Source organism: Ambystoma mexicanum, chromosome 1p, assembly GCF_040938575.1.
Source record: "Ambystoma mexicanum isolate Mex_15411 chromosome 1p, UKY_AmexF1_1, whole genome shotgun sequence".
Lineage (NCBI taxonomy): Eukaryota > Metazoa > Chordata > Amphibia > Caudata > Ambystomatidae > Ambystoma > Ambystoma mexicanum.
In genome coordinates this window covers 832,830,504-832,858,133 of record NC_090921.1, presented here as the reverse complement: position 1 = coordinate 832,858,133, position 27,630 = coordinate 832,830,504, and the positions used below count along the sequence as shown (strand labels likewise).

The window sequence follows — 27,630 nt, the reverse complement described above, 5'->3', positions numbered from 1 at the left end:
GTTGCAGCCTTCTTCTGTGTGACCACTCCGGTAGGACAGATCATTCCATAGCATCTTTGTCAGAGGATGGACAAAAACATGTAGGAACAGACTTCCTGGAAAGGGTGGTATTTTTTTTGGACCTCCTTATATAACACAGGATTTTGAGCTCCTCAGAGGCTGGGACCAGCATGAGAATGTTTTTTTTAAGTTTAAGGAGGGATGCACATCGAATGGCTGTGTGTGGTGAGATGCACCCGGATTTTGTGACCAAAATATCTTTGCCCATCTGGGATCATGTTAACTACACTTGCCCTCTGTAGTACTGTGATAATGTCAGTGGTATTGGATGGAAATCTACTCTTCATTTGCAATCCCTCTAATGAGATTGGTTTAAAAGGGACCACAGAATAGATCAGTACAAAATTGACAAGTGCCCAGCTAGCTTTTGCTTGGCAGGAGATGCAAAACCCACGTGAATCTGCTACAAACAGCTATTTGCTGCAACCTCTGCATAATTTAATCTGGTTGTCATGGTCTTCTCCTCAACTAACTGGGGTAAAGAAGGGGAGAAAGGATGTTTCAAAATAAATGTACGTCCGCTCACAGAGCCAAGCAGAGGGCTTTATAAATGATTTTTAAAAAGCTAAAGAAAACAGCCTAAGGCACAAGGTCCCAGGCCTAGAAACTTTGCTTGTACATGCTAAACAAATATCTGTCCAGGATGAAAACAAATAAACCATGTAGGTGCATAGGCGAAATATAGGCAAGGCAAAGCCTGGCATGGAGAGGCTCACATTTGTATGTGCCACCGGACAGCTTTTTCTAAAATATATCATATTTGAAGGACCACAAACCCTTTGAATACAACAATGCACATTCCCCTCCATATAAAATAGGAAAGGAAAATCCCTTGGCTAAAGGTGGGGTGACTGATGAAAGAAACCCAATAGATGCAAGTCACCATCCGTGCACAGGAGCATTTCTCCAGCACATGATGCCTTTGCCCACAATATGTGCCACTATAAAACATTTTCACACTGGCTGTGCCCATACATTTACATGCTGACTGCATCATTATACCCGTGTATTCCCATATAAGAACATAGTTATGCTTGCTTTGCAAATAATGCCAGTAATGATACTGTAGGAAAACATGTCCATGTTTGTTCTGCCAATACATGGCAGTAACCCCATGTACGAACATACTCCAGTTGGCTTTACCATTAAAAATGCATGCCACTGTATGAAAACATGTCCGAATGGACTGCACTAAAATGCCAGTTGAGCGACATAATAACACTTACCATGCTTGCTTTATCAACCATGCCCAGTATAAAATGCCATGCCTGCCCCGTGGTGCGCCAGTGGCTTGCACTCAGACATAATCACATTAATTATGAATGTGATTAAGTGTGAATGTGAGGCGCTGGGGGGCACAGGGCACGGATACGTGTCAGGTGCTGGGATCCCAGGGTACAGCCATGGCATTTTTTACTGGGCATTTATGCCCAGTAAAAACGGTCATGCCTGCCCCTTGGGGCCATCGAGCGCCTCACAGGCACACATCAATTGTGTGCATGCATGGTGCTGGGAAGCCCAGGCATAGCATTTTTTACTGGGCATCTATCATGGATACTCATTAATAAATGGCATGCCTTCCCCCTGGGCCCTCGAGCGCCTCACATGCACAGATAAAGAATTATGTGCACACACAAGGTGTTGGGGGGCTTAGGGGTCAGGCATGACATTGCATGTGAGGCCTAAGAAGCCCAGCTGACTGGGTTGGCATTCTTTACTGGGCATACCCAGTAGAAAATGCCATGCCTGCCCCTGGGTCTCTGTGCCTCAAACGCTGAATGGGTTTGTGTGTATGCGAGGCTTTGGAGGGCACAGGGGTCAGGCATGGTATTTTTGACTGGGCATCTATCATAGATGCCCAGTAAAATAATGACATGCCTGCCCCTGGGTCCACTGCTCACACACAATCAATGTGGTTATGTGTGTATGCCAGGCTCTGCGGTCCAGGGGCGGCAAGGTATTTTTTACTGGACATCTATCACAGATGTCCAGTAAAAAATGCCATGCCTTCCCCCCAGCTCGCACACAATCAATGTGGTTATGTGTGTATGCCAGGCACTGGGGGTCCAGGGGACGGAATGGTATTTTCTACTGGACATCTATCATAGATGTCTAGTAAAAAAATACCATACCTGTCGCCTGGGACCCACAGTGCCTAACACACACACATAATCAATGAGATTATGTGTGTATGCGAGGTGCTGGGGGGCCCAAAGGGCAAGCATGGTATTGTTTACTAGACATCTATCCTAGACGTCCAGTAAAAAAAAAATACCATCCTTGTCCCCTGGGCCCTACAGCGCCTCAGAAGGAGAGCTGATTTTGGCTGGTGGGGAGAGGGATTGTGCAACAAAGGCATTTTAAAAATACCTTTGTTGTACAACCCTACTCTCCCCACTCGCCCAAATCAGCTGCATCGACCAGCAAAAGCACACACATTTACACAAAATACAGACAGCATGCACTCTCTCATTCACATAAACAGCCATCATCATGCATTCACTCATATTACAAGCATACACCACGCATATATACACATATTTAAATAAAATAAATGAAAACACACACACACACACACACACACACACACACACACACAAAGCAAGCACTCTCTCATTCACTGGAGCACCCATCATCATTCATTCACTCATAACACAAGCATAAACACTCCCATACACATTATTAAATAATAAATAAATCATAAATGTACCTTCTGCTACCGGTCCTGAGTCTCCTCCCCAGCGATTCAGTCCCTGCTAGCATGAACAGGAATCAGGAAGCTTGCTGGCTCCTGTACGCAGGGGCCTGAGCATGGGAGACAAGATGCCCCACTCCAGCCTGCTCTGGCTGTATGTGCGTGGAGGTGTAGGAGCGCTCCATCGCACATAAAGACATGCAGTTACCCAGCCAGCATTTCCAGTGAGCTATGCAAGGCTGGGGAAGCAAAACACGCCCAACTTTGGTTGGCTCATTGAGTTTGCACGGCTGGGGAACTAAACTGTCAAAGGGAAACAACCAGTGGAACATGGTTGGTTGACTCTTTACCTGGTTTTGTGTGTTCTGATAGCATGAGGAATTCGAGATTGAGTAGAGACCTCCGCTTCCCCCTGCACATAGTTACCGAGGGATGAAATTAACTAAGAGATGCAGTGATTAGTGGTTTGTGAGCCACCATTGATATTTATTTTTTGATAACTATATTAATGCTTACCGCACTGTACATGATGTCGAACTATCTTCTTAAGGAGGACACTGAGGGATTAGCATGCATATATGACATACATATAGATCAAGCAGGAGTGTGAACAGATGGATGTACGTAGTGGTTTGGGTCTTATAAATACCTGAGGCCTTAACAAGTGAAGTTACTGTGATACCTGCCTATCTGGGTCTTCACTATCTGGGTGATTCGAACCCCATTCACTGAAAAACGGGAGCGGGTGGAGTACAAATCACTACGTGAATTCTAATCATTTTCAATTGGGCACATTCAAAGTGGATAGCATATCTACAAAAATTAGTACCAGGTTGTTGGAGAATGACCCACTGCCATTCATGCATATACTACCATTATATGATGGGTACCTTGAAGGTGGTTTTAAATTCCGGACCCAGTCCATCGGGTGTCGTCCTCGCTGGCAGCGTTTCGTAGCGGTTCAGTGTGGCTTCACTGTGGACACAAATTGACACAAACAGAATCTGGTGACTTGCATATACATTGCTGCAAATGAAACAATCTGCTTGTATGTAGAGGTGTACGAGACCCTGCTTCTCCACAGAGATCATTTGCCACCCTCTCCACTGTGTCCTTTAATCGTTCACACTGTGGATGGTTAGGAAAGCCAAGGCATTCATGTAGATTTAATTCCTGGGGCAGCCGGTCGTTGTAGGTGATAACAGTCCCCAACCCAAGTTAACACGTGAGGGCCATTAATGCAAACTATTGGCTGTTACTGCCTGCCGCGGAGCCCTGCTCTGGGGATTATTTCTATGCAGAGCCAGGGGCAGGAGTAGCATGCCACACTGGTTCTTTTCCTATCATGGAAAAACAATCACGAGAGAATGTTCTTGGATGAAAGAACAGTAAACCTATCAAACATTGCCCACAGTGGAGCAGCCAAAGTCTGGGAGAGCAGCAAGGGTGCGGTAGCCGCAGGCAGAATAGGGGGGATAATAAGTGTGGGAGGTGAGAAGAAGAAGAAGAGTGTGGTGCCAACAGTTAGGTAAAGACTGAAATCCAAGAAATGTGGTTAGCTTCTCACCCCTACCCCAGTGCTACATTGTTGCAAGCGCAGCTCTCCATTCAATTTCTCATAACCTTTTGCTTTGGCCATTAGGGTATTTGGATACAAGGTCCAGCACAGTGATGAAGGTGGCGGCCCCCTGGTGCAAGGGATACATTGCGCGGGAACGGGGAAGCTTCTGTGAAATCAACACCTTTCTATCCAATCCAAATTGTTTGCAAAGGTCTTACTCATGATACGTGCTAGGCTGTATCGCTTTTCTTGATTTTAAAAATACATTTTTGTTTGAAGAACTGGTTGTGCTGGTAAACGTCTTGGGGTGCAAGAGGCATATTGGGAAAAAACTCTGTTACTAGCCAGGGATACTCCCAAACTTCTTTTTTGCCAGTAACGTTGCGAAGTTCTCTTTAGTGGCACTGGAGCACCTAATCCTTGATTACACTGACCCACTCTCACATGCAATGGCAGTCAACGTTTTGTTTAGCGCATTTGTTGACTCCATCATAATGCCAAGCGACAATGTAATCGAAAGGACCATGATACTGGCATGTCCACAATAGTTTTATTTATAAATGTGCTTTTTCTTTACTATGGAATGCGCCAGCTTGGTAGAAGAGCACCGCGCGAGACCAACAACCGGCGTTATGATGGAGTCAACCGACAACTTAACAAGTATTGTTGCATCTTTGATTTTGCAAAAGAGGAGGCACACCCACGGGTGGCTATTAAACCCCACTTCTGCAGTGAGGCCAGTTCCTACTTTCTGTGACGGGGATTGCTGCTTGACAGCTCCGAGCTTCACCGAACCCTCTGTTTAATGCTCAGCTTTCAGTGTGAGCGCTGTATGCTTCCATATCCCTCTGAATATACGAAGATAACTGCACACCGCTGAAGTATTGTAACTACTAGGGGTAGAAAAATACGCAAGGGGTACACATAAATGAAGCTATTATCTACCATGCCGTGGGTCTCATTTTGTGTTTGGCCAACCTCTGGTACCCTTACCACCACGTATTCTGCTGGATTTGCTGCCAGATTACCAGTGGTGGTATGGCAGAGTCAGTCCCTATTTTTTTTATTTATTGAAAACTGTGTTATAATGTATACACTTTACACACAATCATAAACAATATTTATGGCTGTCATACACGATAAGATAACTGTTCATAAAACACACATACATATCACATTATAATACAATATTCCAATATCAATTATCACACATCATGTTATATACAGGATGCTCTGATATTTCATTACTCCCAGTTATATTTCTAATTTCCTAGATATAATTAGCCATAATTGCAATATAACTAGATTTAGCACCGGGTGAGGGTCAATCAGATTGTAACGGTCGATCTGATTGGCCCTCGCCGGGTCATTACCAGCCTGCCAAAGACTCACCTGCACTGGTTCCTAGCTGCTTCCCTTGTAGTTCCTTCCCTTGCTGCCACTGGCTGCCATGGAAATGGAGAATGGACTATGTGTAATACCTTCAACCTGAGCCATGGTGGCCATTTTCTTTTTTTAAAAATATGTTTTTAATGGCTGCCATGCAATGGGAGAATGGACTACTTGTAGTCCCTTCTCCCTGATCCATGACGGCCATTTATTTTGCTTTTTTTCCCATGAGTTGAGAAACGGTTTACATGCAGTTTTTTAACTCGAGAAGAAATACTATTACAATGTGCCGGGGTACTAGTAGCAATAGAACCCTTGGGGGGGCATTAATAGCTATGTTTAAGCCCTCACTTCGCTCGGGCTTGTAACTATCACCCCAGGGCATTACCCGACCAGTAATGTCCACCCTCCTCCGGTTATACTTATTAACGTTTGCTGCATTCCTGCCAGACACCTTATCGAAAAGCTCATAGTGCCAACCATCGTAATATCATGACCGTATTCACCAAGCAGGATAGCACACACGTCTGAGATTGCGACAAAAGATCTGGTTTCCACTTGTTTCTGCCATTTGCATAGCCTACATATTTGCTGCTCCCGTGGAATATGCCGCCATGCGCATGTGACCAGAGGACAAAGAAATCCTAAAAGCATATAAAGCCGCCTGTAAAATACAGAAGAGAATTTAACCAGGTATTGTTGGGGTCACGGAAGTAAACAAGTCGAGGTGACTCCTCCTGGCGTACTACTTTTACATGCAACGTAGTCCAAGTTCTGTATTGTGTGCCACATTTTTGCTTCTTTATAATTAAGGTTTTAGACATATTACAATTGTTCTTGGGGTCAATAACATAACAGATTTGCGTCATTAAATCTTCTGTGCCGCCGCGATATACATTCATAGCAGACGTAGTTTCTTTGCTTTATAATGAAGGCAAGAAGAAAATTCCATTCTTGCAGTCATTTTGTACTGCAAAAATGACTATGCACCGACTTTGGACGGACTTTACACTACAAAAATACACTTTGCACAGTTCCGTGAATCAGGGTTTGTGTCCGCAGTGCAAAGTCACTTTGAACCGTGCAAAAAATTCCACGAATCGGGCCCCAAGGGTTTGCCATAGGTAACAAAGCAATAAACACCTTGTTTGTAGAAAATCATTGTACCATAAAGCGCACACATTGTCTACAACTCCCACTAGATACCCCCTCCACCCCCCACCAGCCACCCACGGAGAACCTATCCCGCTTGAATTGGAAGCCCAGGGGGTTGCTTGTTTGACAGTTTTCCTCGATGAAGGTCAATTAGGGGTCATGGGTCCATACAGGAAGTGATCCACTCACCTGGAAATGAAAAGATCAGGTTCATATCGGATGACAGCCAAGAGTTGGACGGTGTTGTCGTGGAGGGTTTTATTCAGCTCTGTGCTGTCGCTGCAAGGAAGACATGAAGGTGACAGAGGTAAAAGGTGACAAAGAGGGTCAAAATGAGACAGTAGGAGACAGAGGCGTCATTATAACACCCTCGCCCGGTCTGCGGGTGGCTCCTCAATATCGTTAGCTATCTAGGTCAATGGGCCAGGAACACGGTGGCGCTGTCGGGGACCCATAGGATAAGACACTGGGACATATATCATGTGACCGCCCGGCAAGGGGGTGCAAATCCCATTGAAATCGTGTGACATCAGAGAATCTGAAGTGTATACAATAAATACAAAAACAAAAAGGGATCAGAGCTACGTTAAGGATAACAAACCGGTCACATCCTGAGGATGGAATTCGACATTGGAGTGGGAATCTATTTTACAGCCTACTTTGCAATCTGCCATCAGAGGCTGCATATCAAATGCCCCCGCCCGTGGGAGCCCTCTTACCTGTTTGCCATCAGTTTTATCTGAACACGGTTGAAAAGGGCCAGGCAGCTGAACTCAAAGTCGATAAGGAAGGCCACCTAAGGTAGGATGAAGAAATAGCAGGTTAAGGTTGCCATGGTACTGCTGCATGCTTGTTCTGCTTTTTGCTTCGCAAACCCTTCTAATGTAATCATATCTGTTTTTATCCCAATTTCCGCCTTGAATTTTAAATCATTAACGATATAGACCTGATTTGCAGAATTTTTGGCATGGTGCAGAGTGACTTTGCACTGGTGCAGAGTGACTTTGCACTGCCACCAAACACCCTGATTTAGAGAACAGTGCAAAGTGTATTTTTGCAATGTAAAGTCACTTGGCACTGCAAAAATACACTTTGCACTGTTCTGAAAATCACTTTGCACTGAAAAAGTACTCTTTGCACTGCGCTAAATGGGCCCAATTCACTGTGCAAATAGTTATTTTTCAGTGCAAAGTGTTCTGTATATCAGGGTGCTTGTTGGCAGTGCAAAGTCACTTTGCTCCAGTATAAAGTCACTTTGCACCGCGCTACAAATTCTGTAAATCAGGACCTTTTGGGCTGACATACCTCCTGAGTGAACTGGATGGTATCAGGTAATATCATCCCCACCAAAAATATCGCTGTATATATGGTTGTCGGGAACGGCCATAGGAGATATTTTTAGTGGGGATAATATTAGGGTTTTTTGGGAGCGGGGGTGTCCCACGCTCCTTTTAAAATAATACAGGGGTTGTGGGGCTGTCTCCCGCAGGTACCATGCCTTAATATTGGTGCAAAATTATGGCGATATGTTGGCGGGGATATTAACACATGGAACCAACTGGATTGGTTGGTAATGTACACTCTAAATGTGGCAGAGAAAGCAGACAAGCAAGGCTGAAAAATACAAGAAACCATGAAATGTCCACCACAATTGACTATCCCTTAGGAATTATGCACTTTGGATTCCTTGTAAGCAGACATTTCCACTTATCATGTATTATCATTAAACCACACATTCATTGAGAGTGTTACTTAACGTCTGTTGACCAGGTGTCTGTCAGGTATAATATCTTCTGCGCCCAGATACCTATTGGTTCGGCACGCATTACAAATAAATACACAAATAAACAAACAATATATGATAAGTCATTTATAACGCGCATGCACACAAGTGTTTCTAGGCGCGACAAGGGAGCGAAGACAGAGGGAGGACAATAAAAACGATCTTACTAGGCTTTGTGACATGCAGATCGTGCAAGTGCGACAGCGCCAAAGTGCCGGAGGGAGGGAGAGGGGGAAGTGCCAGAGAGAAGGAGAGGAAGGGGAAGTGCGATCGGGGCAGCAATGCTCTGAGTAAGTGCATCCACTGCAGCACGGCTATAGGCGAGTGCAAGGAGGCAGGGGGGCTGTAGAGGTTACAGTTACAGCCCCTAAGTGTGCGGTGGCCCGGAGGCCATGCAGGGGAGACTCGGCATGGAGGAGCCTGGTACCCAGTGAGGCTCTGAGGGTAACCAAGCAACCAGTTGGTGCGGCAGACAGGTAGGTCAGCAGGGAAGGGGTAGAGAGAAAGCAGAGAACAGGAAGGTCTTCAGATGCCAGCACATTGGTAGCTGAATTAGATGTGCTTTCAACTTGTATGTGCAACCTTTTTCTCCTCCTGTGCACTGAGCACTGCCATTTGCTCTTCTCCCAATATTTGCAGGAAAATGGCAGCTCATGGAGTGGATGTTTTTGATCCAAGGCCTTTTTGAGGTGTGTGTAACCACAAGAGGACTCATGGGAGAGGCTTGCGATTTGCAGCTGCTTGCAAGAAAAGTTATTCTATCTGCTGAAAACGTTAAGTGCATTTATAGTGAAGTCTGATTTTGTACGCACCACGCTAATGCTATTTGAGGGGAGTCCTACACCAAAATAAACTCACATTATTTTAATTTAAATGAGCGCATGAAAAGGATGGTTAGACGTATTTTCTTTAATTGCCACAAACTTAATATATGCTTTGTAATGTACTCAAGGGGATAATGCGGATATAGAAGCGAGAAAAATAAAGACCTCACAGAGAGACATTACTGGGTTAATTATTACAAGTGTCTGTATTCCAGAAATTGTTTTAAGGTTATATGTGGGGATTATACTTCCAAAGGGAAGTATTAGTGGCCTTTGGAGAGATATAATTCCAAAGGAGACAAGCAGAATCGGCATCATGATATACTATGGTAGGTGCACCACGAAATGGGAGTAGCTCCAGTAAACAAGAGTGCACTAGTGAAGACAGTAGTCAGTTCTCAGACATTTGAGAAAGGCGCTTAATGACTCACTCCATCCTCGATTATGCCATAAACCAACAATCCATCAGCAGAGAAAATAAATGCAGTAATGCACTTTTTCAGGATGCATGAGTGTTATATTGTGCTTCATATCTCATTCCCCCGGTTGCTGGATGCATAGTGTGCGTGTGGCCTCATGAGAGAATGTTGAGGGAATAATAGAGCATTGTGCATGAAGAGGCTTCCACAGTGAGGCAGCTGGAGGAAGAGAGCCTGGGTGGTGGAACTTTAACTCAATAAAGGAACTTCATGTCAACTCGCCTGATCTCCTGAGCATTCTTAGATTCAACAATGAGCCCACAATGTGCTGTATATCCACGTCCGAAAACCCTTTAGCCGGGGCGCAATAGAACATATTTAAAAAATAACACAGGCAGAGGTTGACGCTATAAAGATGTGTGGCGTTAAGATCTGAGGTGAAAAAAAGATACCTGAGGAAGTAGACATTCTCTGGTGAAAACTCTGCGAAAAGATCCTGAACTTACCGCAACCATTCCCAAGGGTCTGCCTATTAGCAGTGTGTGTATGGTCAAACTCTATACTGGAAGACGGCGATGGGATGTGAAGCTATAGGAAGCAAACCAACTAGTAAACAAATTCTGGGGTAGGACCACAAATATCATCGAGGGCCGCATTGGGGAATCAATCAATAAAGAGGAATGGTCGGCAAGACTTTCTCAGGAGAAACACTTGCCACAGGCAGCGGTTTATGAAGCCTCCTACACTGCCCCAGCCTACTTGATAGACTGAGCTAATAGAAAACTTTTAATCTGGCCAGGGCTAAGAAATGTTATACATTAGAACATAATTGAAAGTTGGGGATAAAAGTGGGTTCATTTTGTGAATAGGCATGGTTGGTAGGCGTAGTTGGTAAAAAAGATATCTGATCAACATGATCCTGAGACGCAGCACTTTTTGCCCTAATTTTCTCTACAGGTGATATCGTAGGACATCGTAGGATATCGTAGCACATTTCCTGTGGAGGGTCTAGGAATTAGAGGACAAGGAGCAGAGAGAGTAATGGTAGGGTAGGAACAGACGCATGTTTAAAAGATGCTCTCCCTCCATCAAAGCACAGAGCAAAAGCACTGACAGCCTGCCGAAAAGAGCTGGAAAGCAACAAAGGCAAGGTTAGAAGAAATGTGCATGAGGGAGGAGATGAAGGTGAAGATGAAGGGCCTCAACATAAACCTTGTTAGAAAGCCAAGAGCTTGAGGAATACATTGACTAACAAGTGCAGAAACCTGGAAGTGAGTCACAGAAACCTGTAATCTGTTGGTCAGGAAGGAGAGGTACAAACATCAGACTCAACAATGAGGTCCCTGGAAACCCAAAAAAGGGAATCTCAACCAAGCACAAAACAACACAGCATAAAGATGCAGTGACGAAAGAGGAGGGGTCGACTAGTCTGGACAACCTAAAGGACGCCTCTATCAAATCACATTATCGTGAAATGAAGGAACCCAATGTAGACCCTCAGAAAATCAGTATTGGGTATTCATCAATGGTAGGGGAGAGCATGGAGTCCAACAGACAAACTCAGAAACTATTAGAACAATTCACAATGCATGATCGACTTGGACTGGTCTCCCAAAAGTGCATCTCGGCCAATCCGGGACTGAAATGTGTGCTACATTTACTTAGGAGGAGAAAGAGAGACTGACAGTGGAAGACTAAGATAGTGAAATGGCAGCTGTCTGCAGAAGCCAGTGGTCGGAGTGTGGGGAGGGAAACAGGCTGCTATGCCATGTTAGGTCTGTGCCTGTTTTGTTATGACTTCTATACTTTGTTATCCCTGGTCCTGTCCTTCCCATGCCATGCTTGACCTTGTTATGCCCAGCCATATGGGGCTTGATTGTTTGCATCCCTTGCTAACCTGCTTAACATTCTACTTTCTACCTTACATTGTACTGCTCCCAGGAGCCCCACTCTGATTCTGCCTACTGGGATTTGTTCCCATGTGATTTTGCTACCGTGTGTCTCGCTGTAATTTTCCTCAACTGATGTTTTGCTCCCTTGCACCCCAGTGTGATTTGGCCCCCTGGTGGCCAATGTCATTAATCCCTAATCTTGTTTTTCGTCTTTGATTTCCAATGTAATTCACATAACTGGCTCCCAGATATTGCACCTTGACCTCGTAGCCTGCTGCGTTTTTTTCTCAGGATCCCTGCCCTTTCTGGAATACCTATTCTGAACTTCACTTGGAAGCTATTGTCACCCACTGTCTACTTGGTAACCACAACTGCATGCACCACGCTGCTTCAACTTGTCCCTGTGTTGCCCCACGCTTATGCAGCACCAGCCACTGCCACTGTCTACTGCCAGAGAACCAGTGCACTCAAAGGTCCTCAGGACATAGCCTCACAAGTACTTTAACCAGAGGGTACCCCTACCGAGATGTTGCCATGGCCACACTATATAGGTGCTCTGAGTTGCCCACCAGGCATTTCTCTAAGTAACCTGCACTAACATTCTCAAAATGTATGCTCAATCATACTATACACACACACCAACTAAGTTATTCATGCATTGCATTGAATTATATTTGTTTGTTTATAGTAGATATGTAGCCGCAACCTGTGAATTGGTCATTTTGAGGTGCTAGGATAACCTTCCCAAGAGACAAACAACAAAATGCTACGCCTCTACTAAGAACGTACACATCACATTACCGGCCAGTGTGTCCTAGCACCATGTGCATGCACGGCTCCCCACCACCTCTGGCCACAAAAGCCACTGTGCTCTCATCACACTACACATCAACACAACAAAGCTATCTTTCATTTTCCCTCTAACCCTACTCCCCGCTCTTTCAGATCTGTCATGCGTATGGCAGTGTGGCACAGCATGAATCCCAATTAATATCACATAACATGTTAATGACAATTCTATAATAGCGGGTATTATCCTGAGAGAAATGTGCACCTCGTCGGGAGATAAAGATGCACAGTTATTCAGAACAGATGACATGTACATAAAATACTACATTTGGTAGGTGGCAACATCTTTGAGTGCAAGTTCATGCTTCATCTATATGCCCTCTCACCTTTGCACGTGACCGGAAGACAGGATAGCTTATGGAGCAGGACCGTGTTATGTTCGATAAAGCTGTGCATTCTACTTTCTGGTGAGGGTCTCTCTAGGGAAGCAGAGAAATTGTTAAAACCCAATGAAACCAATTGCCTTTGTGTGATGACACAATAGTTGGAACTGTGGCAAGTCTCATATCCAGTTAGTTGGAACCAAAACATACATGTACTGCTCTTCGTCAGTTGCATCCAATAATTTTTGAGTTTTCAGGAAAGGCTCGGTTTTTCCCTAAAAGAAAGGTGCTTTATTTCTCTCCATTGTAATCCGCACCTTTGCTGCCAGTCTCAGCAAAGAGGCAGATACAATAACAACACTGGTTATGGATTCGGGAATACACTTTCAACCAGTCCAGGTGGATAGCCCATGGGTTAAGTACTCCCCTCTGACATTGAGCCAGTCAAAAGATTTCTAGTTTGAATCAGTGCTTCATCCTTCTGACGTAGATAAATTGAGTGGCATTATGGCATTAAACTGGTTAATAATAACCGCTAATATTACAGGGTTTACAAGTAGGAGGAATCAGGCATGAAGTGCTAGTCAACCTGATGTTATCCACTCTTATACACCCCCTGGTGGAGGGACCCTACCATGGCACTGCTGGGAAGCCAGCGCTGCACATGCTGTAACCAATCTATGAGTGAGCAGTGGGCCTTCATGTCCAGGGTCTTCAGCGCCTTTCCCAAGCAGTAGAACCAGACAAATCCATCTTCCATATTAACCGCATCTGTATTTATAAAAGTGAACATTTGTGGGTTTGTGGCGAAGCATTGTTCCTTATACAATTCCGCACTGTTTCACCAATATGCACCACATTTTGTATTGTTACCTGTTAGGACCCTCCGGACATTACTGTCTACATGACATGTGGACACACCACCCCTTTCGCCGGATTCCAGCACCTTCTGTGGGGTGCATTCAAAGGCCCCAAACAGAAGTCCCTTACACATGAAAAGCAGGATGTTTCAACACTGACCCCAAAAACGGCTTTACATGTGTATCTGCAGTTTAAATGTGAAAATATACCACTGCTAACAGGAAAATGTCATGGAAATGCGTGTTGACCAAAAGTGATGTATATTATGTTTCACATAAAAAATACCAGTGACATTTGGAAAGCCACTTTGTTTTCCTGAGAAAATGTCTCTAGGCAAACCCTTTTGCTGGCTGTTGGACACATGTCATCACAAACTCCCCCACTGGAAAGTTACATCCCCCATCTAATTACAACTGCAATAAAGTGTGTCCTACTAAAGGTGCAGAAAGCCCAGTCTTCCCTCGACTTGCTGGCTCTGAAGGCAGTTACTGCAGGACAAGTTCCCCTGAGCTGGAGCATGACTAAAAGGTGTGAAGATTGGGGCTACATCTTTGAATAGGCAACCAACTTCAAAGAGCAAGCTGCAATAAAAGCTCTGTTTACGGGGAAGCCCAGTGAGACCATATGGCGTGGAAGAAGGAGAATTGCCAGTTGTCCCACATGAAGATTTACAATTAATTTAAAAGGACTATTATAACTTAGGCCTTTTTTTCCAGCAACTGTAAGGCAGATTTTCTTCATTTATGTACCATTTTGTAAGGTAATTTCCAGGCGATTTTGGAGATATAAAATGTAATCTACCTGTGACTAAGGGAACAGTAATGGCGACCTAAGATGTGTTTCTGGCTGATCTGAAAATGTTCCAAATGTGAGAGTTGGTGAACGGGTGGAGGGTACAATTAGGAATATGGGTAACAAATTACATATTCATAACTGCTATGCTTTTTGTGAAAATGGCAGAAAAGTGCTACACAGCCGTGCAAAATGGTGCAGACCTGGATGTCTTCTTATTTTATTCACTGTGATTAGCTGAATCAGAAAATATGTATATTGTGGCAGTTATTAGTAAAATTATGAAGTTTTTCCACATAACTCATTTTGCCAAGAATTTGACAGGAGAACAAATTGGGCGTATAAATTAAGCATCATATGTCTGCTCCAGACCCCTAAACCAATCCTGACTGGGAGGCTGGGTTTGGGAGTAGAGTGAAGGGTAACTGTCCAATCCTAATTGGGTGACCTCTTGCAGGAATGTAAAATTGGTGGGGACATCATTGCTATATAAGGGGGACTATGCTAGGAGGAAGGGACAGAGCTTCTGAAATTTACCATCAAAAGAGTGCTGTTGCAACTTACTATCTGACAGCTGCAAGGAAACACCAGAGGAGATTGCTGAGAGCGCATCTGGGTGGAGCTATCAATTTCTAGGTAGCCCTAAGAGCTGACTGGGTCCTATGGAGGAGAGCGGGAGGCCATCCTTGAGAAAGGAGTGATCCAACCCCTGCCCTATCTTTCCAGAGGGTCCTGACTTGCAGCTGGCTGTCCTAAACTTTAAACTAAACATAGGGTTTCTATGTAAGTAGAAGTGAGCCCTGGGAAACCAATAGGTGTGAAGTCTGCTTACCTTAAATCCTTTTCCCTTTATAGTGGGTGGGGTGGGGGGGGCAAAACTGTGTAGATCCTTAGCCTACTTAACTAAAAATATCTATTTTATTAATTCCCCATCTGGTGGAACACTACAGGGAGCTGTTTGTCAAAATTTGAAATTAACAAAGCTCACTTCCCAGTGTGTGCTGAAAAACTATAGCCTATAATTTAATTGGGTAATCCTTTTTGTCCTGTTGACCCCGACTTTTTTAAGGAAGCTGGGTGTCTTTGTTCTTTCCAACTTTCCCCTAACACGGGCACTTAAGTGGGGTGGGGGCTGAAAATCCTACACTCATGATTGCAAATGCACATGGTTGCCTGCATCCTTGAGAACCGCCTGTCTTATTTTGATAAAGCTATGTATGAAATAGTGCTCCCCTAGAATACAAAGACAATTTTCTGGAGCAAAAAGCCTGCTTTGAGATAATTTGCATATCCACAATGCATTGCTCAGTGTCTGTGAACTGGAGGTGAATTTTCAGGGGAGACTACTGTGTGGCACTGTGTTATGTGTGCTTTAGCTGCAATGGCCTATTCTACACATACAATTCAGACCAAAGGGTTGTTTCATGCTCTTCTAAACCTACCATGACAATGATGGTGTTTGCTATGCATATTACTGTAAGTTGTCTCTAGCACACCCCATTAGTTTATCATTACCCAGAGGGAAATGCTACTCCAACAACTGTAACCATTGTGATGCAGCACAACAACGAAAAGCCTGGTGGCATGCAATGTTAATCTTCTGGGTGGTGTCCCTGTGCTCAAAATAAATGTGTAGAAAGCATGGACTGGCTTGTCGAAATCTTGGTCTACCAAGTACTTTGCTTTCAAAGTTCCAATGTGGTGAGCAATAGCCAACACACATTAAATAATCGTAATAACTACGTTGATTATGCTCTTTTATATTTTTTGCGGGCACTATTGTGCGTTTTCATAGAACGTTGAGACATGTTAATATTACCCAACTAAACAGTGTTAATTTAATCGACGTCCGAAGGATGAAAAGCTGTGCTGGCTGCTGGGAGTGAAATCTATGGCCTGTGAGTTACACAATGATTTCGGGAGTAGATGCATTAACTGAGAGGACCTTGCTGAGGAGGATAGGCAGCGCATACCTTTTAGGAATGTGCTGCAGTGTAGGCATGCCATGCCTTTTGCTCAGCTTATCCAAGCCAACCATCTGACAGTGAATCTCAGTCTTCCTCTGTGAGCTTTGGTTACCCACACAAGCTTTTCAGGATAACTACTGACGATGTAAATAACTTCTGTGTGATTTCATGGCATTCTAAAGTACATTTTGTGTGGATGTTCCAAAAATATGGAAATGACTTGTGAAGTCTACTTGAAGAGTCCCTCTCCCTATTCTTTTTAAAAAAGCTTCTTGTTTTTACTAGAACCCTCGGCAGGTGGAGCAGCAAATAAGGTTTCAGGGAACCTAGGCCTTAACTCATGATCCAAGCTTGCGTTCTGAACAAACTGGGCCTTGCTCAAACCCACCTGCCTGCCTTGCTCTCCAATGCCTTATTCCTCTCGCCCTGATTCTAGCTACCGTGCCGTGCTACACATACCCTCCACCTCTCCTTACCCTTCCTGAAATCTGCTGCAAACTTACTCTGCTGTCTTGAGTCTCCTGACCTCTTCACATCTTCTCCACCCTGCCATGGAGATGGAAAAGGGACTTTGTACAGAGGCCCTACCTCCATTTCCATGGCAGCCATCTTAAGTGTATTGGAAAGCATGCTTGCGGCAGATTGTTATTCTACACAGAATACTTGGCCTTAGCACCCCTGTTAGAGACCCAGGGTGGTACTAGCTATAAGGCACTTTTCTTTGGGATTTCTGTGTGGTAATATCCCTCAACTCGTGCCTGAGGCCCTTGTGACATGGGCCATTACCTCCCAATATAATGATAATAATGATAATGATGTATATATGACCTTCACATAGTAACATCATTGCCTAACAATGCACTGATGTACTCTTTTTTGCATATGGTTTTAATAAACCAGTAAAAAAAGGCAAAATGTCACATTTGAGAGAATCTAAAGTTAAAACATTGAAACACAAAACGCAAGACTGATAAAATAAAGAGAAACATATTGAAAGGTTCTGCCCCATGATTTAGTTCTTCCGCTTGGCCAATCCTAAATAAAATTAGCTGAGAATGCCAGAGATCATGGAGGCGAGACAAAGTACTGTCCACCAAGAGAGAGCACGCAGGGCAAAGAATCTGATGTACCTTGGCCGACATGCTGGAGAAGAGAAGGTTTTTTGAAAACCAAAGCTTCAGGCTGGTGTTGTATGCGTTCTCTTTCCTGTTTTCAAGGACGACGTCGACTGTGACTTTCTTTTTACTCCGCTGGACAATGTACGGCATAACTCTAGAAAACCAAGGATAAAAGGAAACGGGTCACCAGTACTTAAATTGGAGATATTCTTCATTCCATGCAAATGATGACTTCTCAGTGACCTGTTGTGTAGGGCGATTTAGACAATCCACTAATAGCCCATCAAGCTGGTTACAATAACACCAGCAGGTCTCCTTTGAGCCGCTTCCCTGGGGAGTGCCCTTGGGACACTCTAGACATAGATACGTACAGAAGAAAGTAGTGGAATTCATAAATGCAGACGGTCCGAGCAGATCAGGTGTGCGCAGGGCAACAATAGTGTAAGCCGGGCCATGGGCCGAGGATCTACTTTTCTTCCAGATACAGAGCTTGGATACCGGCGACTGCATTGCAGACAACTTCTATCACCTTCCTTCCCACTACTTGGATTCTAGAGCATGATTCTGAGAAAACCAAAATGCCCAGTGCTACAATTCAAATCCTGCCAGATAACTACTAATACCATACAAATAATTCCAAATGTCCATTATTGCCAAACAAATGATATTGTCTTTCCATTATTCCACTCCATTATTATTCCATTGTCTCAGGAGGATAGCTCAGGGGCAACGTGCTCGCCTTGGAAGCAAGACGACACGGAGCACCACAGGTTCGATCTCCGGGCACGCGCTTAGAAACCTCCGGGTATTAAGCGCGTTATAAATAATCAATCATATCATATCATTACCCCCTGATGTGAGTAACACATTTCCACCATTATGACACACATGATGTAAGATGCCCCTTTGCACCGTAATAAAAGCACATTTCCATGCATGTCCGTGATTAGCAAACACATCATAGCCATACAAATAATCCTAAAATTATTATGAGACTATACAAATGCTAGCTTTCCATATTACATGCCAATGTCCATTCTTGTCATATGACTGACGCCGATTTTATTACACCACAAATTATGCCACATTTCCACAAGTACATATTAAAACATGTTCCAATTAATGCAAATCATAAAATGCCAATGCCCTATATAATCTTGCAAATAATTAAAAAAAAACATTACTATAATGCAATAATGCAGATTTCCACTGTCACACATAATATAACGTGTGCATTAGTACCAGATATACAATGGCAGATTCCCATTATCACCATACAATTAAATCCATACACCCATTACGAGCCAATGATGTGAGAAATGATCTATTGAAAATGAACAAAGGCCAAAATAGTGTATTCTAGGTGCTGTAACCTACTCGGGGAGAGCAGCTTTCTCTGTCAATCTAGGGTAGAATACACATTTCTATATCAGTCTGTTCCTACAATGAAAACCGAGACCGAAAGGCCTGGGGAATACCTGAAGAAAGCCTTGCTGCTGTTTCTTTTTTCCCCAGGAGGTGTGGCTGCCTCTGATCTCTGGGCACAGAGAGCAAGAGGTAAATGCAGGGCCCTATCTAGGGACGGGCGAACCGGGAAGCTACCCGGGGCGCAGAGTGGGAAGTGACACTGAAAAGAAATGTGTGAACCAGTCCTCAGATTGATGTTTTTAACCAATGAAAATACTAAACGGGTAACAGCTGAGGAATGAAGTCTCTTTTGAAGTAATCCTATGCACCTTCACACATGCAGAGGCAGCATAGCCTTTGTTTATGTACCCCTCCAAACATTAGCACCTCTTTGTGCAAGTGTACCATACCTTGAGCAGGGCCATGCAAGGCAAGGTGTAACCATTAGCCCCCCTGGGAGAGACTTGCCAGAGGTAATGTGAGAGGACTATGGATGAGTGCACTGTTTAATTTGAATGAAATTACTGACTGCTACGTTACTTCGCCAACATTACTTTGTGGCTGTAAAATAGACATGTATGCATTGAGGGGTAGGGGATATAAAGGCTGTGAGAGGGAGTGGGTAGGGAGTTTATGGAGATTCCCCCGTTAAAAGAAAAACAGTAAAACAAGAAACAGCCACAAAGTAATTTTGGCTAAGTAAATTACCACTGTGGAATGTTTTTTTTTTTTGACTCAGTAGAACCTGAGGACTCACTAAAAGCAGAGTTTATGGTTTGGGAGTAAGCTGTGCACATGCGCGGGTGGGAGGGGTTTTGCACATTTTAGCAGTCTTCCCTGGGTGCCATATTGCCTACAAACTTCTCTGAGTCAATATTCCCCTACTAATTTATGCTAAAATCCCAAAAGGTTCAAAATGAGCCACAGACAATGTCAGTAATCCCGATGTAGTACACTGCTCTCTGTGCCTTGAGAGGCATCGGCCCCACAGACGCACATCAATGATGACGTCCAAGGAGGCAGAAACACATGCCCTGGGTTGCTATTGGCACTCTTGCTGTCAGGGCGTGTGCCTATCGTTTGAGGCTGGATTTTAATTACAAATTAAGCAAGGATGTGGGAGACACGCTACTGAGAACGAACATGTGTCAAATACCCTGTTCTACGGAATGTCTTCCACTCAGGAGGGTCTACAGCCACGTTTTAGCTCACTGCAACCTTCACAGTGGAGAAATATCCATTTGCATATCAGTCTTTGTCCCTCCAACAAGGTCAGTCCAGCACTGAAATGCTAGGCAAATCTCCATCAGCAACCCCAGACACGTGTTTCGGCCTAGTCTGGCCTCACCAGTGAGGTGAAGCTGTGCCTCTCTAAGCACAGTGAGCAAGGGGTCCACGTCTGGATTACCCTGCGTTAATTAGGAAGAAACGCCAAGTTTTACAAATTAAGCAAAAATGTGAGAGCCCATCTACTGAGAATGAACATGGGCCAAAGGGTGAGCCAGAGGGGCTTCCACACTGTTTTGAATTTTAATTACAGGTAGCCCTGAATGCGTGTGCAAATGCATATGTTCCTGCAGGATGGCACGGAGCAGATGTGTGATTGAGGTCACCCTGGGTGGGCTCCAGTCCAAAGAGGATGCTGTTTTGCTTGTGTTCATCCTTAAAATAGCATTTCTCACATTACAGGCATCCCCACTCTTCTGTATTATGATTACAATTATGACCTCCTTCCTATCGGACAGACCCTCCCAAGTGCAAATGGATCCTCTTCTCTCCTCCACCTCACTCTCTACTTGTGGCGTTCCTCTGGGCTCTATCCGATCGCCATTGCTCTTCAACCTGGCCCCTCCGGCCCATCTGATCTCCACTTTCTACCCTAATTTTCAGTGTTCCGCAGACAACACACACTTCTCTTTCAGGCTGCCTTTCCCTACCTCTACCTCCTCCTCTTCCTCCCTCATACTGGGACTCCTATTCAGGCGTGGTGCTCTTCCAATGATCTCTGCCTTAATGCCAATAAGACAAAGATCCTTCTCATTGGGACGCCTGCTCCTTGTTTTCCCCCCACTCTCTGGCCAGACTGCTTGGGTGCCCTCCCCTCACCCACTTGTGAGGCAAAAAACCTCAGGATCATCTTTAACTCCTCTCTCTCCTCTCCACACATCACGGACCTTGCCAAGAAGTCCAATTTTCAGCTTCATTGTAGCTTTCCTCACCTTCCCCAGATGCTCAATGTCTCCAGAGCCCTGGTTCTCTCTAGGGTTGACGACTGCAATAGCCTCTTCCTCAACCTGCCTCTTTCCTCCCTTCGCCCCCTCCAACTAAGCCAGTTGTCTTGCTCCAACTTCTGCAGGTCAAACATTTCTCCAAGCAGAGAGTGGGAGGTAGATCCCTATCCTTGGCTGGCACCTTCCTCTGGAACAGCCCCGCCCCCGACTTGAGCCGGATCTTCTTCAGTTCCAGAAACTTCTCAAGACCTTACTTTTCTCCTCTTGCTCCCCCTCCCCCGTGCTAAGCTCTCCTTCTGCCGCTGTGACTGGGGCCCGGTCCCTTCAGAGTCATACAGGGGCCAGACCACCCCCACCAGACCCCCCCAGCATCCTTTGCCAGCACTTGCCCTTGAGCCCCCTTCCTCCTGTGCTTCCTCTTTCCCCTGGCACTTGCCGCCTTGTCCCGACCAGCACTTGTCCGCTCCCACTCATGGGGTACTCCTGCATTTCTCCCTCTATCCCCCACCCCCTTGCACTTATCACCTTGTCACGCACTTGCATGGTAAGATTGTCACAAGGCCAATAGGGAGGATAGCTCAGGGGTAACGTGCTCGCCTTGAAAGCAAGATGACATGGAGCAGCACAGGTTCGATCCCTGGTTCTGCGCTTAGAAACCTCTTGGTATTAAGCGTGTTATAAATAACCAATTACAGTATACCGATTCTTTGCTGTATTCTTATGATTTCCCATGTCCCCCCGCGCCCTCTCCCATCTTGTCTTGTGGCGCCTCGAATCTCCCGGAGTGTAAAAGAAGGTGCCAACGACAGAGATAAATGTAACACGCCTTTGCTAAGGCCTTTCCAATTCGGGGGATTTGTCTCATTATTTTTTCTGGTTGAATGGGGCACAGAATGTGAAAGATGCGGCTGCTGTGCATTCCCGCTCCACCAGGGGGACCTCTTCCTGCTGATGTAAAACCAATGTATTCCTATGGAATCCAGCAATGTTTAGCAACTGCCAACGAGCAGGCGGATGCCATAGGATTTTATTGTAAATGCTGCCTATCATGCACACATGGCAGGCAGCATTTACACTTTTTGCAACACAAGGTAAAAAACAAGGTGAGTTTGACAGTTTTAACGCCCTCTTTTTACACCATTACTTGCACTTGTGGAAAATGGATTGCAAGGGACCCCAGCGCAAACGCAGGTTCTCCCCTCGTTCAACTGTCACTATCGCTGGTAATGCCTTATGTCAACCATTACTATGCGGTTACCACGTTTCCACCATTACCAGTCACAATATGTCCACTATTCCTTTACAGATAACTCCAAACGTTCATTATTGAACTGAAAAAAATGGAAATGCCCAAAACAGAACAATATTAAAACGTGTCCATTATTTCCGAAATAAGAAGGCAGATTTCCAAATGATTAATGCCACAAACTCATTATTGCAAAGAAATAACACCAGTGTCCAAATTATGATACAATGGCATATTTCAACCATTACTGTGCACATTTCCAATGTCCACTATTCCCATAGAAATAATGCCAGAGTCCACTGTTACAGCACATGCAAAGAAGGCCATGTGTCACGGCCATATGACTAATGCCAGACTTCTACGTTACCCTACAATTGAAACAAAGTTACCTTATTGCAACACAAACAATGGTATAGTTAAATGTTTACCTTACAAATAAGGCGCGATTTTCATTTGTACAATGCGAATAATGCTAGATTATCATCCCATAATGCGACATTGCAATTGTTCCCATAATGCTAGATTGTCATCCCATGATGCCAAATTGCATCTCATAATGCTACATTGCAATTTTTCCCATAATGCTAGATTGTCATCCCATAATGCTACATTGCAATTGTTCCCATAATGCTACATTGTCATCCCATGATGCTAGATTGCATCCAATAATGCTAGATTGCAATTGTTCCCATAATGCTAGATTGTCATCCCATAATGCTAGATTGCAATTGTTCCCATAATGCTAGATTGTCATCCCATAATGCTAGATCGCAATTGTTCCCATAATGCTACATTGTCATCCCATGATGCTAGATTGCATCCCATAATGCTAGATTGCAATTGTTCCCATAATGCCAGATTGTCATCCCACAATGCTAGATTGCAATTGTTCCCATAATGCCAGATTGTCATCCCACAATGCTAGATTGCAATTGTTCCCATAATGCCAGATTGTCATCCCACAATGCTAGATTGCAATTGTTCCCATAATGCCAGATTGTCATCCCACAATGCTAGATTGCAATTGTTCCCATAATGCTAGATTTTCATCCCACAATGCTAGATTGCAATTGTTCCCATAATGCTAGATTGTCATCCCACAATGCTAGATTGCAATTGTTCCCATAATGCCAGATTGTCATCCCACAATGCTAGATTGCAATTGTTCCCATAATGCCAGATTGTCATCCCATAATGCTAGATTGCAATTGTTCCCATAATGCTAGATTGTCATCCCATAATGCTAGATTGCAATTGTTCCCATAATGCTAGATTGTCATCCCATAATGCTAGATTGCAATTGTTCCCATAATGCTAGATTGTCATCCCATAACGCTAGATTGCAATTGTTCCCATAATGCCAGATTGTCATCCCATAACGCTAGATTGCAATTGTTCCCATAATGCCAGATTGTCATCCCATAACGCTAGATTGCAATTGTTCCCATAATGCCAGATTGTCATCCCATAACGCTAAATTGCAATTGTTCCCATAATGCTACATTGTCATCCCATAACGCTAGATTGCAATTGTTCCCATAATGCTAGATTGTCATCCCATAATGCTAAATTGCAATTGTTCCCATAATTCTAGATTGTCATCCCATAACGCTAGATTGCAATTGTTCCCATAATGCTAGATTGTCATCCCATTATGCTACATTGCAATTGTTCCCATAATGCTAGATTGTCATCCCATAATGCTAGATTGCAATTGTTCCCATAATGCCAGATTGTCATCCCATAATGCTAGATTGCAATTGTTCCCATAATGCCAGATTGTCATCCCATAATGCTAAATTGCAATTGTTCCCATAATGCTACATTGTCATCCCATAATGTTAGATTGCAATTGTTCCCATTCACATGATGCACTATTCTGCAGGATTCAGCCACAATGTTCCAGACCAGTGATCCTCCTGTTCTAACCGGAGGCTGGAGGCAGTTCTGGAAAAGAAGATTGGTCACAAGGCCAGTGGAAGATACCCCCCTAGCCGCATATCACCCCGGCCCCCGAGCCCCCGCTCTCCAGCACTGTACCTGGTGCCTGTGATGTCCATGGCAGCCTGCAGCGCCAAGTCTGTGACGCACTCCTCATCTTCGCCGCAGTCTTTAAAGAACGGCACCTGAAAGCGGAAGAGAGTCAAACACTTGTGCAAGAAGGTGGACAGCTGTGCGTTGTTCGGGTGGAACTCCTGTCTCTTGAATCCTGAGCTCTAATGCATGGAGTGCATGAACAGTGTAGAAAACTGCTCGCCCGCAAGCGTGTACAACATATGTGCTTTGGCAGGGTAGGGGGGTCCGTCAACACTCGCCTCGCGTGGCAGGGGCCTTGAGATGCTTCTGGTGGCAGTCATTGGCATTAGTCAGTCCACAGCATAATGAAGGGGAACAGGTGAACAATAAGTCATTTGAGATGGAGGGTTCTCTCGCGCTCTCTCTCTCTCTCTCTCTCTCTCCCTGTTCCTCCTCTTCCTCCTCCTCCTCCTCCCCCGCACACATACTCCCTTGGACATTTTAATTGGGAATTTCTCAAAAACTCCTAAAGTTTAGAACCAAGTAGCAACATGCGCCTAAGGATGTCAGTGTGATCAAAGTGTCACTTCCAGCTGTGGCGCCCCAGAGGTATTCCTAAACTGGCTGGTAGCCAGTTATTCCTTTCATTGGACGGGTCGCTGAGAACGTCCCTATAGGTTTTTCTGTTCCTGGATTGGGATTCTTACAAATCTGATTGGCTCCTTGGCCTTCCATTCTGCAGCTCTTAGCACTCACCTGTCTTTTCACAAAGCTGGGACATCTCTCATCCAGCACCGGGCTCGAGTCGGACTCACTGACGGAAAAGCGCGCCAGGATGCTGATAGGCCTCAGGTAGTCTGCAGTGTCCTGTGGAGAGAAAGGACGTTACCACGTGTTCAAGAAGAGCGTTGGCACTGCTGAGGAGTCATAAGGGCATGTCTTCCACGGTGGAATGTCTTTGGCGTGCAGCAAGAGCACCACAGGGTTTTTCCTGCGCCACACCTGCCATGCGGCAAAAGACTGCGCAGCCGGGGGAGGTGTCACTGGCTACTTCGGGAGGTGGGCTTGGTAACGAATGTGCATACTGTAGTGGAAGTGGACGTGGGGCAGGAGACTGAGGTACGTTTGGGTGTGATTAGTGCTGGCCTTAGCAGCGGCAGCGCCCTGGGCAGTGAAACTAATATTTGGTGTCCCCACCCAGCATTCGCCCCTGGTCAATGCCGGGGTTGGGGTGCCCATTTTTTTTTAACTCCCTGCTCCTGTGCCGCAGTAGGGAGTTAATCACTGGAATAAGGAGCCGATGCTAATGCATCAGGGCCCTATTCTAATGAAAACCACCCCGCTCCCGCGTCAGAGCAGGGAGGTAATCACTGTGCAATAGGCCCCGATGCTAAAACATCAGCGTCCTATTGTTATTAAATGCGCCCGCTCCCACGCTGGAAAGCCCGGTGCCAACAAAAGAGAGAGCGCATTTAATTTCAGTAGGGCATCTGCCACGCCTTCTCTGAAAGATTCTCCCGAGCCGGCGTGGAGGGTGGCTAACAACGCCCCGGGTGGTTGCCTGGGATTACTGTGGCGCCCAAAAGCACACATTATTTAATTTAATGTGATTCTTAGGTTTTTGAAAAGTAGCGAAATGCAAAGAGCTCCTTCCAAGTGCCCAGATCAAAACGGGAAGTGGGGAGGCGTGGAAAGAGGGAACAGGTACCGGCCAGAGCTAAACCAAGGGTCATAGTCCTGGGGCCCAGGGCCCCGGCTCGTTATCCACTGAAACAGCCCCTTTCACCTCATCGCGGGGTAAACTAGTTCCCAAATGATGGCACTGGGGTACGGGATGAAGGCATGGATGTTGCCAAATAGCAACATTCTTATCACGAGATGTATTTCAAAATCTACCCATCACAGGCACGCACTTTATTTCCCAGAGGCAGTTACGTGTTAGCCATTTGGACATTTTGACTAGAAATGTGTGTAGAGCGTGCTTGGGCATTCAATAAAATACTGTATTGAGAAAATACTTTTCTTGCACTTGAAGAAACACATGTGTTCATCTACCTGCGTACATGTGACTATAAGGCAGCACTATAGAAGAACATCGGGGTGGACAGGGCGCCCCTTACTGTGGTCGCCACAGAGAAATCCTCCCATAGAGTGGACAGCACATTTGAGAGTTTGAGGGTGAAGCCACACAGCTCCTACTTACAGTCACGTGGAAATCCAGGCTCTGGCAGGTGACCTTGTTCACGCTGACCTGGATGCGTTTCTGGAGGACCTTCTGAGAGGCTTTGTCGAACACGGCTCTGGCGCTGAACTTCCGGTCGTCCAGCGAGGCGTTGTACCGTAAAGCTGCGTGGAGGAGAAATTGAGGCAAAGGTCCCGTAAACATCAGTAGAACACCCTTCATGAGGACTCTTCTCCATTCACTATTGATATGATATGATGTGATATGGCATTTATAACGTGCCTATACATAGGTATATGATATGATATGATATGATATAACATATTTTTCAAGGCGCAACGAGGCAAGGGAGGGGAACAGAAGGAAGACAGACAACGATCCTACTAGGCCAGGTGTCATTCAGATCGTGCAAGTGCATGGGAAGGGGGAGAGGACAGTGCAGCAGATGGGATAAGAAATAATAACAATAGGTAAGGTACGGCCAGCAGGTGGCAAGTGCAAGGGTAAGTGCAGACAACAGGTGTCAAGTGCCAGTAGTTGGACATTTGGGATACAGAACATTCCCCAAGTGCAGGGTTGCCTGGAGGGCAGTGCAAGAGTGCGACTGGTGGGGGGGGGACTGGGCCCGAGATCAGAGGGTGGCCAGGCAGCCAGTGCAAAGTCAGTGTCAGCCAGGAAGTCAGCAAGGGAGAGGAGGAGAAAAAGCAGGAGCAAAGAGAAAGGTTTTGAGGTGGAACCGGAGATGATTCTCCTCAAGTTTCAGGGAGGCAGGGAGGCTATTCCAGAGGTAGGCCGCAGCCGAAGAAAGAGATCTACCACCAACACGTTGCTTGGAGAAGCGACTGACCCTGAGGGAGTTT

The 27,630-nt window shown here is 45.1% G+C and overlaps 1 protein-coding gene across 1 annotated transcript in view; it reads right to left on the bottom strand.

Annotated features, from left to right (window-relative positions):
* ITGA10 (integrin subunit alpha 10) overlaps positions 1 to 27,630 on the bottom strand; it is a 610,846-nt gene that overhangs the window by 80,029 nt on the left and 503,187 nt on the right. The window contains exons 17-24 of the mRNA XM_069652761.1: positions 26,792 to 26,934; positions 25,345 to 25,455; positions 24,613 to 24,698; positions 17,701 to 17,842; positions 12,954 to 13,046; positions 7,580 to 7,656; positions 7,050 to 7,139; positions 3,646 to 3,730 (exon numbers count right to left, since the gene is read on the bottom strand). Coding sequence (XP_069508862.1) covers positions 3,646 to 3,730; positions 7,050 to 7,139; positions 7,580 to 7,656; positions 12,954 to 13,046; positions 17,701 to 17,842; positions 24,613 to 24,698; positions 25,345 to 25,455; positions 26,792 to 26,934 — 827 coding nt within the window. The remainder of the gene's footprint in view (positions 1 to 3,645; positions 3,731 to 7,049; positions 7,140 to 7,579; positions 7,657 to 12,953; positions 13,047 to 17,700; positions 17,843 to 24,612; positions 24,699 to 25,344; positions 25,456 to 26,791; positions 26,935 to 27,630) is intronic.